General features: G+C 51.6%; 3 protein-coding genes across 3 annotated transcripts; 2 read left to right on the top strand and 1 right to left on the bottom strand.

The window, feature by feature from the left end:
* Nucleotides 1-4,757: 4,757 nt before the first annotated feature.
* CGCS363_v008440 (Agglutinin-like protein) lies at nucleotides 4,758-8,774 on the top strand (the record flags this gene model as incomplete). Its single annotated transcript, XM_036640289.1, has 3 exons — nucleotides 4,758-5,059; nucleotides 5,243-5,359; nucleotides 5,552-8,774. The coding sequence occupies 3 exons, from the start codon at nucleotides 4,758-4,760 to the stop codon at nucleotides 8,772-8,774; spliced, it is 3,642 nt and encodes a 1,213-aa protein (XP_036494447.1).
* Nucleotides 8,775-9,692: 918 nt separating this feature from the next.
* CGCS363_v008439 (uncharacterized protein) lies at nucleotides 9,693-11,073 on the top strand (the record flags this gene model as incomplete). The annotated part of the gene is made up of 3 exons (XM_036640288.1): nucleotides 9,693-10,536; nucleotides 10,600-10,688; nucleotides 10,744-11,073. 3 exons carry the CDS (start codon nucleotides 9,693-9,695, stop codon nucleotides 11,071-11,073), a joined length of 1,263 nt encoding a protein of 420 aa, XP_036495122.1.
* A 2,666-nt stretch (nucleotides 11,074-13,739) lies between these two features.
* Nucleotides 13,740-15,970, bottom strand: CGCS363_v008438 (uncharacterized protein; the record flags this gene model as incomplete). Its single annotated transcript, XM_036640287.1, has 2 exons — nucleotides 13,740-15,480; nucleotides 15,534-15,970. 2 exons carry the CDS (start codon nucleotides 15,968-15,970, stop codon nucleotides 13,740-13,742), a joined length of 2,178 nt encoding a protein of 725 aa, XP_036494934.1.
* Nucleotides 15,971-18,991: the final 3,021 nt, after the last annotated feature.

Raw genomic sequence — 18,991 nt, 5'->3', positions numbered from 1 at the left:
GATAGTCCGAGTCTCAAAAAGAACTGGCCGGGAGATGGAAACGAAGGGCTCGAGAACACGTTCGAGATCGACTGAACCCCGCAGCGTCGCCTTCATCAGATGCCCGAGAGAACGGATCGGGACGGTGGCGACGGGAAACGACAAGAGGGACCAACGAGCCGGCAGAGACAATGATAAGATTATTGCCACAAAGAAAGTCAGTCCGACTGCTCAACTCAGTGTGTGTGTGTAAGGCTGGACCCACTGGGTGAAGCACGACTGGAGGAGGCAACCGAGAAGATGGAGGGTAGTAGAGGATGCGATGTGCTTATGCAAGTCTTCGGGCCCTAGACGAGGCAGGTCGGGCTCGGCGGACTCTCGGATGGGGCCATTCACGAGGACAAGAAGCTCGTACCGAATTTCCTGAGTGTGGAAGTAGCTCTCGTCATGATTGGTGGGTTGTGAGGGGTGATGGTTGGCATCCCAGAGCAGAACGACTGGTTCTGGTGCTGATCGCAGAAACATGGCGACTTCAGCCTCACCATCGAGTGGGCTAGTCAATGAACTTCATGGCCACTGAGCTTGATCCTACGGAAGGAAAAGTGCAATTCGCCTTGGAATAGGCATCCTGTGTCTGGTTCGAAGTCTCTCTTACCAGGCGAGAAGTGTCTTGCCGATCGCTCCCACTGCTTGCGCTGTGTAATTGCCTCGTGTAGACTGCGAGGAGAGCAACGAATTGCGCAGCACCAACATAGAAGTAACAACAAGTGTGGCACAGGCAGGCAGTGCTCAGTGTGCGGAAACACGGCAGCGATACCGCATCCCCGACAGGGACGACCGTAAGCACAAACACAGCTGGCTTCTGTCAACACTTGTTGGGACGAACCAACCGCACCAACTCAAGGGATCAAGAACAAAGAGTTGGTTGCCGTGGCAGACAAACATGCTACCCTGTCGGCTAAATGGGCAGAAAGTATCCTCATGAGTTTGCCGCATGAGAAGAATTGGAATTTCCCCAATGATGCGTGGTTGCTTGCCTGGCTGTAGTTTTGACTTCTCTAGCACACCATCTGGTCAGCACCAGTGCTCGTCTTTACTCCTCGCGGCAAGTAGTCCGAGACTTGAGGCGACCCAGACTTGCGCGATAGGCGAGACAGCGCACCAACGGCAGTGGCATGGTTCGGGGTCATGAGCCTGAAGGAAGCAAAAGTCTGCTTTGCCGGCGGGACGCAGATGGCTGCTGCCTGTGCCTCTCATGAACTTCTTGGGCGCAGCGGACCCGGCATAAGCATGCATACATGATGGTGTGGTGGCAGTGGTCGAAACAAGGGAAGGCTATCTGCAAGTCAGTCAATAGACGAGTCGCCAAGCAGAGCTGCAAGGCCTGGATGGGACCAGCACAGTTGGAGCAGTGGATTGCGGCCAGGATCGGGAGCAGGGAGCTCGGGCGAGCTCCAGCATCGAGTCTCCAGCCTTCTAGGTCAGGAACAGGCAGAGCCAGAAGCTCACTAAAATAAAGTGTGGTAGGATGACGGTGTCAGCCCTGTAGGATGGGTCGAGTAAGACGTATCCTGGGCAATATTAAGAGTCGGTGAACCGTAAGACGACCAAGAGACTCTGGCGGCGGTGCCGCAATATGAATCGTGTTTGATGAGCATAGCAGCCAGCCTGCCACAGGCGGGCAATCATGCTACAGACCGAGCGAAACTTGGAAAAGACCCGATGGCTTTCTCATCTAGATGGGGTCATCGGGTGCGGAGGTGGCGGCCAGCCTCGAAGTCGGTCCTCGCTGAGGAAGCGAAACATTAATTGATGGTGGATGGACAGACGAAGGCGGGAAGAAGGGACGGGAGAATAGAGTGCGAGAAACGGCGGCCGGGAAGCTAGGCCCTTCCCAGTCTAGCTTGATGAGGTAATCGTCGTTTGCACCAATGGGAAGTCCGGGTTGGAAGACGAGCAGGCACGGACGGAAGCGACCCACTTTCACCCATTACCCCTCTTTCCGTCCCCAGTATTAGATCAGCAAACAGGGCCAAAAGAAGAAAGCCCGCTCTGAGCGGTCCTTCTCATAGGGCAGGAGCGAAAATCCCATGCTGAAATGCTAAGCTTAATTCGGATTAGCTCACGTCTATTGTGAGTGCGTTTTTGTCCCCTGTTCCTGGCCATCTCATCCTTCTCTGCTGACTTCTTCTCCTTCACGCATTTTCCCACCTGGCCGCCCTTCCCTCAGCCTGACCATCCCAACCACCCTCGTTGCAATTGAATCCAATTCACGACAAGGATCTCACGAAGAAACTTCCATGTACGGCTATGTCATGGCTCTATTCAATGGGTCGAGCAATCAGCACTTGCAGAATGGCCACGAATCCGGCCATGCATCATGCCATGTTCAATATTGAGACCTTACAAATACCTCATTGCATATGACAGAGACCGAGTTATGCTTACACTGTCACCAGCCTTGCCTCCAAGATGTCCAAAGCAGTGGTCGAGATCGAGTCATGATTCACGGCTACGTCCACGACAGCAAGACGGCACAACATCGCCAGGCGCATGGCCAATTTGCCCCGGATTCTCCTTGCTGCTTGCACCGCATCGCCGATGATTGCATCAATACGACCCCATCACACGAAATCTCCCGGAGACACAATCCTGTCACCAATTGTTCTCTCAAATCGCCTCGCAGTGCGCACAAGTGGCACCTCTGGGCTCATGCTGTGCTACTTGGATTGCCTCACAGCCCCTCTTCCCGCTGCAATCGACCGGATACTAGCATCTTGGACGACTCGATGGCAGCCTGTTTCCTTTGTGCCCGGTAATTGATCTTCCGCAAGGGACACTCGGACGCTGCCGTCGAGCCATGCCAGTCGCACAACTGCTCGGGTTCGTGTCTGTTGTTAATTCGATTTTTGCCACGTTCTGGCACCTTGACCAACAAGTTTTCCGGCGTGCCTGGCAATCTGGAAGCAATATCGTCTGCGTCCCTGGGTCGATGATCTTCAATCTTGTTTCCCACGCCGGAACTCAACCGTCGCAGGCGCTTCGCATCCCGCATGTCTACCACCCTACTGCTTTCCCGACACGTCTAGGCCCCAGAATTCTTGTCGGTCCAACGCCTCTTCATTGAAGAGTTACTTGTTACGTTACTTATCATATCCACCTCGTTCTGCCCGTTCCGACCTAGGCCGATCCAACAGCGCAAGCATACATGTGCAGTAGACCCTGGCTTGCAGCGTGATGGACGAGTCTTGCGCGAGCGGGACCAGGGCAGACCAGTCATGTCCGTGGCCCACGCCAAAAGTCCCCTGGGCGTGCAGGAAGCTCTTCGGTCTTGGCCCTTGCCAATGCCACCCGCCCCCAACCCAGGCACGACGACAACGACAACATCCGGCCGATGCCGCCCCACCGTCGCCCGACCTCATCCATGTGGCCAGGCTTCAGGACGGGAACCAGAGCGAGTCGCGAGTCGTCTTGCTCACCACCCACCACGCCGTGGTCTCTGCTGTCTCACTCTATACGATTTGATGATCCATTTTCTCGTTTTTCTCTTCTTCGTTTCGCCTCTTTCACTGCGGACCTCTACTTGGTCCCAAGTTGCTACAGTTCCAGCCCAACCCTGGCGATCACCCACAAGCCGCGTTGGTTCCTCGTGCGGCATATCGCAGCTAGGTAAATTCTCTTGGGTGGGAGTTTGGAGCAGCTATGATGCCAGCCTGATACTCTGCAAGTAACTTCGCACTTCGCCGTTGTCATCTCAAGCCTTCAACACTGCCGTATCGAGGCGCTGCTCCTCCGGGACGCGTACCCAAGTGTTCATGTCGTCGCCATCACATTTTATTGATCTTGGCGACCACACCTCCGGAGCCGTTCCTGTGTGCCGTTGTCACAGAGACCCATCCATCTTCGAGTCGGGCGCTGCTTGCCTTTCAAGGCAGTAGCTTGCCATCTCCAGCCAACACCCCTGCCGTCATCTTCGCAAGCCCCGGGCCAGGGTCCTGGTGGATTCCCACACGGCCACGCCCCTCCTCCGATACCCACTTCCACCGGCTTTGTCGCCTCTTGTGCCCCATTGCTCTTGTCCCGATCTTGCATTCGCCAATGGTCTTCGAGTGAAGCATCATGTTAGAAGCCCACGCCTCCATTTACCCCGACTGCCGTCCGAGGCACGCCCCCATCAGGGTGGTGGCACGTCAGTACACGAGGAGTCTAGAGCTTAGCTCCCATGTTGCTGGATTCCTTCGTCATCTCAATTCCCTGCCCTCGGCCTCTCGCTGGCTGGCTTAATTAGCTAACGCCCTCCCCATTTACTCGAGCGAGAGACAGAGAGGGAGAGAGAGGTTTGCTATATTCCCAGCTCATAGGCCACCCATCTTTGTCAACACCATCTCGGACGGAGGTCCCGCCGAGCGGACACCACGCAGCTAGCTTACGGGGTACGGACTGCTCTCTCTGGCTAAAGCTAGCGGGGAATCTTTTCCTGTTATTGTACGGAGCCCTCTTCCTTCTGAGCTCAGGTAAGGCTGCCTCGCCAACTCAGCTCTCAGCCTCCCTTCCCCTCGCTGCATCCCATCGTACATACATATGAGCCCCCAGGTACCATTCCCAGCTCGCCTGAGTTTGTCCTGCCCCCAACTCCCACCTGGCACCCTCTGAGCGCGCCTTCCAGCTTCAAAGGCCGCCCTCCCACACTCGTTAGTCGATCGTCGCATCGCATACTACCATTGACTGTGGGCGCCTTTGGGAACTAGCCTCTCGTTCACCTCAGCTACTCGGCCATCATGTTGTTGAGATCACTCTTGGTCCTCGGGACCTTGGCCGCCAGTGCCGCTGCGCAGGACGGCATACATGCCAGACAAAACGACTCGTCTCCGGCGGAATATGCGGCAAGCTCTGCTGAATACACTCCTTCACCCACGCCGGAGTCCGTTGTCGAGGTGGTGTCCTCAGTCCCAGCAAAGACTGAATCGGTCGCTGAGTCTGCGTCGTCGTACGCTGCCCAGCCAGAGCCAACACCCACTGATTCGAAGAAGACTGAGGACTACAACACCAACACCGATGATTGCGAGCATTGGGGCTCCAAGTGCCCTTGGGGTAAAACTGTGACTGTCACGGAGAAAGTGAAAGAGACGCAGACAGCTACGGAGACCGTTTGGAAGACGATCGAGACCACTGTCACCACGGAGAAGCCTACCACTCTTACAACCACGCGAGTCTATCTGCCTCTACCAGAGAATATAGGGCGACGTTTCTGACAAACATACAGAACCACTTGCACCGAGACAGTCTTCACCACCCAGTCCTACACCACAACTGACTATGAGACGACAACCGTAGTGAAGACCAGCGTCACCTCGTATCCTGTTACGACGACAGTTGCCATGTGAGTGAAAACCTCATCTTCTACGCTTGTTCATCTACGGTTCGGGTCATTATTCGCTAGTGGGAAGACGACCGAATCCCATCATCCACTGTCTTAGCTCCCAACCTTCTACGAGCTGGCATCGGATGCATAATGTGCAGATTACAGGATCAAGACTCTATACTAGTGGATCTTAGTACTAATTGATCTCAGCTGCAAACCTGTACCGGAGCCGACCACTTCAGAACCGGCCGGGTACCCCACGTACGGCAGAAAGCGGACTAACCACGAGATCTGCGAGACCAAGACGGTGGTAACCTCGACAACAAAAACAGAGTACATCACCGAATATACGACTGTTCCAGTGCCAACTACTATCGAGGTTACTCAGAAGTACCCCACAACGGTTATCCAAACGGAAGTTGAAACTCAAAAGTACACGGAGACCAAGGATCGCACCCAAGTTGTCACCCAGACTCAGGAAGTGACCGCTACCAAGGTTTACACTTCGGTCTCAACCTTCACCACCAAACATATTGTGACAACCGAGATTCCAGTGACTGTGGTGTCGAGTGTCACTCAGTACATCACAACCACTTTCACGACGACGGAGGTCTTGACCAGCAACTACTACTTCACCAAGACTCAGACTCAAAAGATCACGGACTACGAGACAGTCACCAAGGATAAAACCAAGGAAGTCACCGACTACCAGACTGTAACTAAGGACAAGACCAAAGAAGTGACCAACACGGCCACTATCACGAAGCCCGTTACTCGCACCGCTACAGTGACGTCTGTCACAACTTTCACAACCCCGACAACTATTGTCTCGACATATGTATACACAACAAGCGTCCCCTACACTATCACACTGGACCACACTACGACGACGACAGCTTGGAGTGTGTCTACCTGGATTAGCAAGACGACTTACACGAAGCCAATCACCATCACGGCGTCTTACACCGAAATCCAGACCCAGACCGCGACTGCGACTGCCACTGTGACAGACCGACAGACTGAGCGATACACCGATTCAACCACCATCTACGTGTCGAAGACTTTCTACGACACCATCACAGTCTCAACCAGCTACCCTGTCACTGTTCCTGTTACTGTCACGAATGACCGCACTATCCGGGAGACTTCTTACACTACTGTCGTGGAAACTTACGTTACCACCATCATCTCTAAGGTTCCAGTCGTTTCGTACATCACGCGAACTAACACCCGCACGGCAACAGCAACGGTCACCTCTCCGCCAGACACAATCACTTTGCCGCCGGTCACTGTGACAACCACGATCTCGGGCTCCCTCACGACAATCACTTTGCCGGCATCAACCATCATCGTGCCCACGACCGCAACAGTTACAGGCCCTGGCGAAACTGTCACGCTTCCTGCTTCGACCATCACCATACCCCCAGTTACGGTGACAACGTCCATCTCCGGCTCTCTCACCACGATCACCTTGCCGGCGTCGACCGTGACAGTTCCCACGTCGATCTTCGCTACCGCAACGGTCACTGGACCTGGTGCCACCATCACTTCTCCCCCTGAGACAATCACTCTGCCTGGCTCAACAATCATCTCAACCATTGCTGGCGAGCTGACTACAATCACCCTTCCGGGCACTACCTTGACTCTCACTACAACGGACCTCGAGACTATCACTATCCCGCCTGAGACAACCACTCTCCCTGGTACGACCGTAATTACCACTCTGACCGAGACTGCCCCAGCCTCCACTGTCACGATTACCGAGGATGGAACGACCTTCACCAGCGTGATTCCTGGCCCGACGTCGGTGGTGACTTCGACTGTGACTGTGCCTCCAGTCACTCTCACTCTTCCTCCCACGACGACGACGGTGACCTACACGGACATCCAGGCGTGTCCTGTTCCGACTGAAGCGCCCGGCCGTTTGGCTGCATTCAACCCCAAGTCAGATCGCACCTGGGGCTGTGCACCTGGTTATGTCTGCAATCCCCCCAAGCCAGGTGGCTGCGACCTTTGGGCAGACTCTCCAGTCGATGAGTATGTCTGTGAGCCCCAGTACTGTGTGGAGGCACCGGAGTTCAAGAGGTCCGACTTGGACTGGAAGAACAATGAGACTGGTTACATCCCTCCAAATGAAGGCTACTTCAACCTCAACCCGGAGGCTTTCGGTCTCTCGTATGATGTCTTTGAGTTTGAGGTCATTACGACGTCCTACAAGAAACATGGAAAGTACAAGACGACTACCATCACGACGGGCAACTGGGCCTCGCAAACTTCGCTGACGCATTTCCCCCCGGCTTCAACAACCGCCACCGCTACTGTCGCATCTGTTCCTACAAGCACTGCAAAGAGCGACTATGAGTATCACCATAAGCCAGGAAAGACGTACGAGCGTCGTGCTGTTCTCCGCAAGCGCGATGACTCAGTTGCTCCTGCAGTCTGTTTCTCCCCTTGCAACGATGCCTACGCTGAAGCACAGGAAGTTGGAAAGTCATCAGCCCTGTGCGCAACTGGCTCTGCGTTCAAAGAGAGTTACGCGATTTGCGGTGAATGTATCGACTTGAACTCCGAAAATGTCAAGTTGACTCAGCAATTATACCTAGCCCCTAAGTTCCAGCAATTTAACGACTACTGCGATGGCCAGGCACCAGTCACAGGAACCACCAGTGCTGCACTTCCAGTAGGGACAGCAACCGCGACCCTCACCACTGAATCTCAGATAAGCCAGGCGAGCAGCATGACTCCTGAGCCCATCACTGAATCCTCATCGAGCACGTCTGTTCAAAGCACTACCGCTCCCGCGTCCACTCCTACGCCCACGCCCTCGTCGTTCACCAGTCCTTCGTCAGTGGCTGAGACAACTTCCTCCGCCACGAGCACTTCCGTCACAGCGGCGTCCTCGAGTACCCCTGAGAGCTCGTCCGCCTCTGCGACTGCCTCCGCGCCTGAGTCTTCGTCGTCGGCCGCATCCACCACGCCATCAGCCACAACTTCAACCGCAACAACCGCAACAACCGCAACAGCTTCGACCTCTGAGAGTGCATCGTCGGCTGAGTCTACCGCAGAGTCCACCGAGGCAAGCGCAACCTCCACTGCTACTGCCAGCGCAACTGCTTCCGGAAGTGCGTCGGCAACTGCCTCGGCTTCAGCTTCCACGGCCTCTTCTGCTTCGTCTGCCGCGGAGTCCACCGGAACCGCGACAACCGGAGCCGGCTCCAGCCCGTCAGCATCAAGCCCCTCGGAATCTGGCACCGCTGCCCCTTCCGAAACCAGCGGAGCTGCATCTTCTGCCCCGAGTGCCTCATCCACTGTCACCGAGCCGAGCTCCACATCAACCGGCCCAACTGCCGCGGTCACCGCCGCGGCCGTCAAGCCTGCGACCTCCACCTTCTTCGCCATCTTGGCACCGATCGTGGCTCTCCTCCTCATCTAATCTTACCATCCACTCCTTCTGATCACATATTTTGATTAAAATTCTTCAAGGATTCATACATCCAGGCGGGAAAAGTTATTTTGCTTCATCATTCATGACACTCCCTCTCGGCCATTGAGCCGATCTTATGGCGTATTCACGAACGAGACATTGGCGAATATGATACATCGACGAATTTCACGACACTCCTTAGACGATAATGAATAATTCAGCATGCTTTATGGGCGGGTAAATACATTGAAGGGTTTGCTGCATATTTAATGGACGGTTTGAATGGCTATGATACCCCCCCGACACTCCTTACGACGCACATGGCCCGGAAGGCCAGCACGACTTTCAGGAATTTTATGGAACATATACCAAGGCAAATCATTGTTTGTCTAGGAAGGAAATATTGAGTTTGAAATTGCAAATGTTAGAAATGAAGGATGTTTTGGGATGGGGGGTGGTAATGGGGAACATGGGTACAGGTCGGGGCAAAGGTGGCCTCTGTGCCTGATGGTTGTATGTGAGAGCACGATATCCATTGCATTAATGTTCTTTGATTCCCAAAACTTGTCCCGATGCTTCTTGATGTTTCGATGCTTGACTTTTGACTCATCGTGGTAATGAGATCTGTCCTCTATGCCTGGCGTTGGTGTGGATGTCGGGCGTCGAGCCCCGCGCCCGTGCCGCGGCACAGCAATCGTCGCGCGATGGGATGACTCCCAAAAATCCTCCACCTTCTTGTCCAACGGCCAGTCGTCAATTTGAACACGACTGTTCCAGTGAACAACATCAAAACGAGTTTGTTCCAGGCTAGGGACACATTTTCAGTCGTCTCGTTCATCACACCGCAAACATGCTTAAATATACTTCACTCCTTCGCCAGCAGGGCAGACCGCAGGAGCATCGACAACCCAAGTCCGTCCTGAAATCATGAAATTGAGAACCAAATCAACCCTCTTCCTAATATTATCCTGCGCCCTCCTCTTCCAGGGCCTCGCAGCAGCATGGCAGTCCCCCCTTCTCCCCTCCTGGCGCAAAGCCAACTCGGCCTCCAAAGCAAAGATCCCGCAGTTCATCCTCGACACCAGACACCCCTGGCTCACAGCCCACGCCGGCGAACTCGCAAACCTCGACGACCCACACGCCGTATTCTGCACGACTCTGAAGGACCTCATAGCCTCGAGCAACCACGACCCAGAATGCGGCCACGATTGGCACCTCACCGGCCTCGACATCCCCCGAGACCTCTTCCACAGCCTCGAGATCGACAACAACCGCGTCGGGGTGGATCGATACGGCTGGCCCAACGCCCGAAACCGCTTTCTGGAGATGAAGAACTGCCCCAGGGCTTTGGAGGAGGTGCGAGAGTTGAAAGTCGATGTTTACTCGCACAAAGCCGAGTCTGTTCTACCGCCTGATGACCTTCCGGGGCTGTTTGCGGAGGTCATGGGTGAGATGAAGGGACTGAAGAAGCTTGACTGGACGATTAGGGGCTGGGAAGAGAACCAAGCTTTCCGTGACGAGTTTCACAGGCAGGGTGTCGAGTTGAGGTCTGTTGAGGAGCTCAGGGCGAATATGTATGCGTCTTGGATTCGGGAAGCGACGCCTCGGTTGAGGATGCTGGAGGCCACAAGTGATAGCTCGCATTTTTCGGAACCTGAGGACTGGGGAGAGTTTCCACTGGTGTGGCTCGAGAGCTTGGATAAGTTGAGGGAGTTGAAGAGCCTGAATTTAGGTGATATTCGGTGGGACAAACAGGTTGAGATGACGGAACGTAAGTTGCTCTACACATGTCTGGACAATACTTTCAAGCCTGGGTAACGCTAATATCTGGTAGTCATTCCCAAAGTACTTCCGAATCTCGAGGAGCTCTGGGTCGGTCCTTTGACACACGGGCACCTCGCTCCCCCAGGGGAGGCACTCCGAGTGAGTTCCAAGTCTTCCACAGGCCCACTGGAATCTACTGACAGTTTCTTAACAGAACATGACAAAGACTTTTGCTTCGCTTCACAAGCTAAAGAAGCTCCACCTTCCATATTCAGCTAACCTGCACCTCGACTTTGATGGCGGTCCGTGGTGTGGTAACGCATACGACGGCGATGGTGGTGCTCGGCTCTGGCGTCAGGTTCGACTGGACGATATTGATGCGACAGAGCGTGCGGGATCGATAGTTCAAGAGGAGATTCCTAACCTCAAGGGGGTGGGAGTTGGTGATTTCTATGGGAACTTCACCTTTGACGCTCAGGGGACGCGGACGATTGACTGGCCTTGGACAGGGAGGTTGGAGGAGTGGCTCAGTGAGACCAACTAATTGGCCATCAAGTCACTACTCATCTGAATCGTTAATACATACGAGGCATGGGGCTATAATTTATACAGTATGCGATGTTCAATTATCATCGTTGCTACCTGTTCGAAGCCAGCCAAAGCTTAACCCCCTAGCACGCACTCTCTGACACGACCCCTACCAACTTTTAAGCCTCTATTTCTTATTAGGTATTGAAACAAGGTCCTCATTTCCATAATCAAAACTAGCGACCAGTCCAGATACCCATTCAACATTCCATTTACCAACCAGTGCCATCGTGTTGAGAGGGACGTCGCTTTTCTTCAGTTTCTCTCCATCGTCGGCCGTAAGGGGACGATCAACACTGCATGAAGGATTACCAAAGCCGGTGCATCGCAAGAAGGCTAGGAGGTAGTCGGAACGCTGCAGGCAATCGAACATCCATGAATCTATGACATCCGGTATGAGTTGCTTCGATATTCTCGAGAAATATGAGCCAACCTCACTTGCTTCCAAGGGCTTGGAGCTTCTTGGCTGGATCCTTTTGCCCCAATAGTCATACGACATCCGGTTCTCGATCAGTCGTCCAGGCAGCGGCGCCCAACGTTGGGGGAATACATCGTCGTAGTAAATGATTAATTCCTCTTCCGCTCTACTGGCCTGTAAAAGCGCACTGATGCACTTGTGGTCCGGTGTGATTTCTGTAAATACTAAGACCGATAATTCGGTCAGAGCGCTGTTCATCCCCCGGTACATTGCAGCTGAGGCAGTCGCTTCGTCCTTCAGAGAAAACTTTTGATGATCTTGGAGAACTAAGCAGGACTTAATTGTCGCTAACCAGAAACTCATCTCGCTTCTCAACGCAGTAGTGTTGGTTGACTGCAGGTCCTCTGGCATGTGCGATCGTCCCGAAAGATCGTAAATTCGAGGGTCACAGTGACTCCATCTCCTTTCGAAGCCACCAAAATCGTGTTTGGCGCGGTAATGCTCTAAAGCATCCGGGTCGGCTGCATGTTGCGATTGCAAATGCGCTTTGAGGTGTCTCTTGGACGTAAAGTAGTGACCTGGGTCACATTCGTTGAACTGATGAGACTCAACAAGATGTCTAGCCTGCTCGTATCCAGCGTCTGTACCGATTTCTTCCATGCACAGCAGGCATGAAATCTTGTCCCTGGTCTCAGTTTCAACGAAGTAGTCGTAAATTCCGAGAGCCTCTCCGCACGACCATATCGCGCTTTTGCTTATACCATCGGCTCTCAGCACCTTAACGCCTTTCGGCTGGCGACTGGCTGATTGATCTTTTTCTTTGAAAGTGCCTCCGTAGTGAGAAACACTCTTGGTATCAAACGTGTTTTGGCTGGCTGATTGATCCTGTTCTCTAAAAGTGCTTCCGTCGTAAGAATCACTCTTAATGTCAGACCTCACAAAACGTGTCCATATGGAGCCTTTCCGCAAAGAGCTACGCAGAGAGGTATCAATACTCGACACGTAACTCTTTATCTCCATGACTTCCGTCGAAATTTTCGCGTAAAACGCATTTTCCCTCTCAATTCGATCGTCTTCGAAGCGCAGAAAGTGTTCACTCAGCTTCCGGAAACTGGTTTTCCAATCCATATTTGCTGTTGCGAGCATCGCCTTGTGTATTTCCGTCAACTCGTAATGTGAGTTCAGCATCGTTTCATGGGCTTTGTCAAGCTTTCGCCATCCACTAGAAGAGAACAGACTAAAACAGAGTCAGTAATGTTGCGGGAAAATCTTAGTCTCACTCACCTGTTGAGTTCGTTGACGTCGAGGCTGAGCTTGCTCCGCCACTCTCCGAGGAGTCGATTTATTGCACGTAGTTCCCGACGATCGTCTTTGCGAAACATCTCAGATAATTTCTGCATCCTTGTAAGAGGGGTTGAATAGTGCTTCTTCAAAATCGTCCCCCATCTGCGCAGGTCGACATCGCAGTCAATGAGATGCGACTGGATATTTTCCTCCAACATCTTGAAGTCAGACTCTATAAAGTCTGAATCTGCTCGTAGGCTTTGCACATTCAAACTGAGCCGAATGGAAACTGAAGCCAGGTCCGATACTTCTTCTTTAAGGTGCCTTGCTTGATCATCTCGGTCTTTCATGTCCTCGATGGCCTCAATTAGCTTTATGGCGCCGGAAAATACCTGTCCTCCAAGGGACAGAAGACCAGCCACGCCGGATACCGCCCCAACGACTTCCATAGTTGCCGTGTGAGGTTGTTGGAAGATCGTTGTGCCGGTGATAAGTATACTGAGAAAGGGAAGGGAGGGAAGAAGGCAGTGGGTGGTTTCAATCTATCGGTCATATACAGGGCTTCTTGTGTTCAGGTTATCAGGCACAAATTACAATTGAAAACTCCAGGTGCAGACTGCATGACTTTTGGTAGGTTTCATTGGCCAATTTGCTGCAATACTGCCTCAAGGCAGAACGAATGGCTACCAGTGTTTGTCGGCTGCGCCACATTGTCAGCCTGTCGGACCCCGTAAACAAGTTTATCCTGAGAGGGTGCTGGTGGTGAAAGGAGAGGCGTAGGCGCTCGCTACCAGCAGATTCAGGCATTCAACTCTGTCGAATTCGGGCGAGCGTGCATGGAAACAATAGATTCAGGCATATTGTCGCATATGCGGGAGGCATGCATTGAAGTTCCTTCTAAAATCGCGATTACCGAATTGTTATGAAACTTGCATGCTGCTGTGAAGTGGTCCACTAAGCTTCAGTCGGAAAGGAACACAGAACTCGTTGTTCCCTTCGCGACTGTCAACCGCGCCTTCTGACTGCTCCCCTACTGGGCCGAAATGGAACGGGCGTATGTTTCTATCGAACGCAGCCAGCAAGTCATGCGTCCACTGATTGCCCCAGAAGTTCGGATCGTTCTTTGTCAAACTCTTGTTCGGCTCCCCATCCAGGAATGCCGATGAACCTGCCAAGCTGCCTGAAAAGGCTCCACACCGCAACATGGCTACCAGATGATCTGACTTATGTAGAACATCAAGCATCCACAAGTCTATACGCTCTCTAGGAGTCGTCCATTTTTTGAATTTGACGAAGAGAGCAGAGACCTTGAGCGTGTGGTCTAGTGAAAACCACTTCCAAGTGCTTCGAGGATAGACACTCCCCAGTACCTCTTCGTGGTGTCTCCTGCATAGAATCGACACGTTGGTACCGCAGTCACTACGGTTGTTTTTTTTCTCCCTCACGCATTCAGTACAAATCTGAGACCGTCGGAACATGGCAAAGCCAGGGTTAGTTGGCCAAAGTAGGTGATGAAGCGATGATCTCAGAACTTCCTTTGTGTCTCGGTCGAGCATCGCGTGAAGCTGGCTTGGAGAAGACGCCCTCATCAAGCAATCTGGTATCGGAGCCCATCTTTTTTGAAAGGGGCGGTTAGACTGGATGATCAGCTCCTGCTCGAGATTTGCGGCTTGATACAAGATCCCCGGCAACTCTGGCGAAGATACATGAAGTGAAAACACATCTTTCGCCAGTGCTTCCATAGCTCGGTTCATCGCCTTCGAGCTGACTGAACAATTTCCGGATTTTGAGCTATCATCTTCAACGTAAGGTGTTCTGGACAGAAGAGATGAGAGCTGCGAATTCAAAAGGACATGTGTCGTTGGAATGTCTACGCTCTGCGGCATTCCATCCAGCATCATGTGTCGGTTATCCGTGGGAATTCGTGTGTTCTCACAGAACAAAGTGAGATTAAAGTTTCCGGCATTCAACGTTTCTCTCGAAGCTGAGTGATCGGATTCCAGATGATCCTTCAAAGCCTCAGGAGTAGTGTACACAATGCTTTGATCACATGCCGAGAATTTGTGACTGCCGATGAGATGTCTTGCCCGCGCAAGAAAATCATTTTTGTGGAACGGCTTGTCGCAAAATAGGCAGCGGACCGATATTTGCTTATAAACTCTCTCAAAGGCTTGGTCGATTCCGACTAGCGCTCCACATGACCACGTCCCCTTGACTAACGTCTCAGGCAACCTGAAGCATGGTCTCGTCTCCTCTTCCATTTGTGAGAATCGCCGTTTTCTTTTCCCACTGAGAGATTTTGGGAGATCCGAGGTAAGCTGGTTTGCGGAATATTCAGACCCGCTGGTGCTCCTCTGCAGCGATGATGATCTGATCAGTTGCTGGAGAGAACTGGCAACACTGGCGATGCTGGAAATGTTGTCGCTCATGCGCGATATCTGATTGAGCGTCTCTTCTTGCATCATGGCAGTATGTCTCTTCTGGTCTTCTGAAGTCATTGAGATATGTCCAATTAAGGCATGGTGTCGGTTGGTTGACTCCGCGATGGCATTACTTGCACGCTCCTCGGTTTCGGCGTTGAATCTTAAGTTGCACTCCGTCAGCCCTTGAACATCGAGCTGAATTCGGTCCAGTTTCTCTAGTCCGAGATGGGATACTGATCTATAAGCTATCAGCTGACAGAGAACCCGAAGAATTCCAAGGAGAACACCAACACGTTCAAAGCCCCGATGCCCAGGTTTATTTGAGCTCTATGGGACGCAAGCTTCAACTCCAAGTCTCGGACTGCCCGGATTCGCCCATTGCTCATAATAGCGCCGAGTCTCTGTCGTTTGGAAGATCCTCCATTCGAGCTTTGGTTGGCTACCCATTCGTCAAGATCCTTGCCACAGTTCTCTAGATGAGTCTGAAGAGTAGCAGTCTGTGAGTCCAACATCCAGCTATTCCCGGCAAAACTGCTGTCTCTCAAACTCTGGAGAAGACTCTTCAGCTCCGTGATCGTCGATATCAGATGTTCCGTCTCTCTAATCGCACTTCTTGTTCGACTATCTGATTCTTTATGTTCTTGGATGAATTCGCTCAATTTCACCAGTCCACTGAGGATCTGGCTAGTGAAGGAGAGTAAGCCGACCACGCTGGCAGCCACCTCCATGGCTCCATTCAAGATGAAGAACAATTATCAGACGAATTTCAAAGGGTGTTGTGAACATCGGCTATCATGCCTCCAATCCGCAACGGTAGTGCCAAGCACGGAGTGAGATGTCCATTTGAGGCATTTCGAGAAGCCTATCCCCCGCACGTGAGCCAACGCATTCAAGCGAAAATGATTCTCCGGGCTTGTTCGTATGTGAACCTAATTGGCCGGTGGTGACAACTCCAGACTCCAGCTACTATTGGCCGCAGAAAAACGGCCATATCCGCCTCCCAGAGCAGAGACTGATATAATCATGGTTCAGAGTTAAGTTCACAACATGAATAATGGGGACCGATTGATGAAATCAGATGAATTATTAAGCATTTTCGTCGTGTGTTGTTTCTAAATAATGATCTCCAGTAAATGGAGACTACATTGAGGTGATGACACATCGTGAGAATGAAAATGTTGCGACGTATATGAGATAGAGCCCAAGAAACATGTATAAAAAGACCGAGGAAAAACTAATTAACTCGTAAAAGAAATAGAACGTGTGACCTATTCCATATTGCCAGATGCATGTTGCGAAAATGAAGAATGACGCAAAGAGAAAAGAGTAAAATGCCACATACAGAACGTGGAAAACTCTTGATCGAGACTTCAACTCCTTGATTTTCTTTTCGATTTCCAGTCCTATCAGCAGCAGAATACCTGAAAACACAGGCTGATAGAAGATGTAAACCGAGCCGAAATCAGCCGCATACCACACAGCCTGTTCTGACGACTTGAGAAGATGCAGAAAAACAACCATCTGAATTGTGAAATAAAGATTACACGTAGCAATGAAAACGACTATGAGATTCACAGAAAAGGACTTCCAACAATATTTGAGGTCTGCAACAATTCTGGCTTCGCGCGGCAGATTTTCAAACGTCCCGGCTACAGTAGCCGCGGGCCCTTGATCTTTGAGACCAATCGCGTGTATGCTTTGCATCGGACCAACCTCTGGTATTGAACGACGTCGGACTTTGACAAGACGCTTAGTCCCTATGATCTCAGGAAGTTATTTTTTGCGCGTCACGATATCCGTCAGATTTCTGGAATAGCCTGGAACCAAGACAACCAGCCAAAATGAGGGGAACGGTGGTACTTACTTGACGCCGCATAGAAGTGTTCTACTAGAGGCCAAATAGGGATGAGGAAGAGCACAAAAGCTGCGACCTGTCCGAAACCCCAATTATTGTCATCGCTTAGATCCTGGATGGTGGAATTGTAGCCGCGGATAATAAGAAGCTGGCTCAAGCCCCAGCAAGATGTTGCTGCGAGCCAAAAGATCTATGGATGGATGATGTTAAGCCAAATCATTATAATGAGGCAATGAGAAACTTGCGTACTTCGGCGAGAATTGAACCAAAGAGTTCTTGGACACAGCGACCGAAAATCCATATGACTACCAGGTGTTGGGCGATGAACACCTTCCATAGGCCTGCTCGTGGCGATGTTTGGTCTCTCATTGTCCAAGCGGCAATGAACTTTACGACTTTTCCTCGAAGCTTTTGTCGAATATTGGCTATCGAGGCCATCGCGCTAGGAAATAGTCTCACGGCTCTGTACAAGAACCCAAAGAATACCAGTGAACCGGAGAAGACTGTCTGGACCACCGCAATGGTCAAATTCATGGAAGAAGAAGGCTCGTCAATCCCGTCCCAAAAGCAAATTGCATAATTCTTTTTCCATAACTCTTGATTTTCCTCGTATCTTTTGATTGTTGTACCAATTATCATGGCTCCGAGAAGCATGAGAACGATGGCAAACATAGGAAGAAGTCTGAATGCGCACTGCAACCGGTGGTTGACGTAGTAATTTCTGAGATGAGACAATGCAGCAAGGTGCGTCACAGAGGAAAACCAGCTTGTGAAGATGCTCAGCCTGGTGGAAGAACAAGTGGAGGATGAATTGACGACTCACGCAGTGTATGTAATCATCAGCCAATGCTTCCCTGATAGGTCATTGCTAAGACCATGATACGCACTAACTAACACTGCGAAGCCTGTCGCAATTTGAACATCGCTCATGGCCAATAAACACTGCCAGGGTTAACGATCGGACATCATAATGATGAGACATTGGCTCACCCGATTGAATGAAGCTTGGATTCTTGTAGCTTCTCGACTATCCTTCAGCCAAGGTAGCTGACGAACCAAACGTTCACGAACTGAGCATTTGCCATTCGAATGTCGTCGAACCGGACGTCCGCTAACCGGATATTTGACGGCCATGCAGAAACAAATCAGGCGCTCGAGGGATTTTCTCAGACGCTTCAAGATAGCCACGTCGATAGCATTAGGTCGTTTAGCCCACATCCCAGGATCGTCTTTCTTTCGAAGGGGGTCCAGCTCGGGATCGTAGACCAAGATGTAGTGAAAAAGCAAGATCACCACCATTAAGCAGCCTGTGCCGAGGAAACTGATCATCACCTGGGTCGTGTTAGCAACATCTCGCATAACTTATTCTTGACTTGCCCCTATCCCACTGATGTCAGGGTCTGATGTGGTATTTAGAGGCTCCAGGCCTCGACAAAGATAGATTTCGGAATCTTCGGACATGTTGTAGGAGCAATAGACAGCGACCAACACTGGCTCTAATTGTACTGCATCAATAAATACGGGGACGCCAAAAGTTACTCTTAAAGTCGCATCGCAAGACTTACATACATAGATGCATTAGAAACAAGATGAGAAGGCCCGCATTTTCTGGCCAAAGGTGGCACTACCTCGAATGATATAGAGCTGAAGGGACGACTGTGGCGTTTATCATCTGCTCCATGGCCATTGTTCTGAGACGCAACGGAACCAATTGGCCGTCTTCACGTTTGCATTTGGTGTGAGTGTCGATTCCTGAATAGCAAGATGTGCGGAAACAGGCATCAGGCTGTCCAATGACCAGCGACATCACCAATAAGCTGAACAGTATTGGCTGCATCATCTTATCTCACCACGCATGTTCTTACTTACTCTTCACTGGTCGAAGAGATACGCG

This window comes from Colletotrichum siamense (genome assembly GCF_013390195.1).
Source record: "Colletotrichum siamense strain Cg363 chromosome Unknown KSG_Cg363_contig05, whole genome shotgun sequence".
In the NCBI taxonomy this organism is placed as follows: Eukaryota; Fungi; Ascomycota; class Sordariomycetes; order Glomerellales; family Glomerellaceae; genus Colletotrichum; species Colletotrichum siamense.
This window is presented reverse-complemented; position numbering and strand designations above follow the sequence as displayed.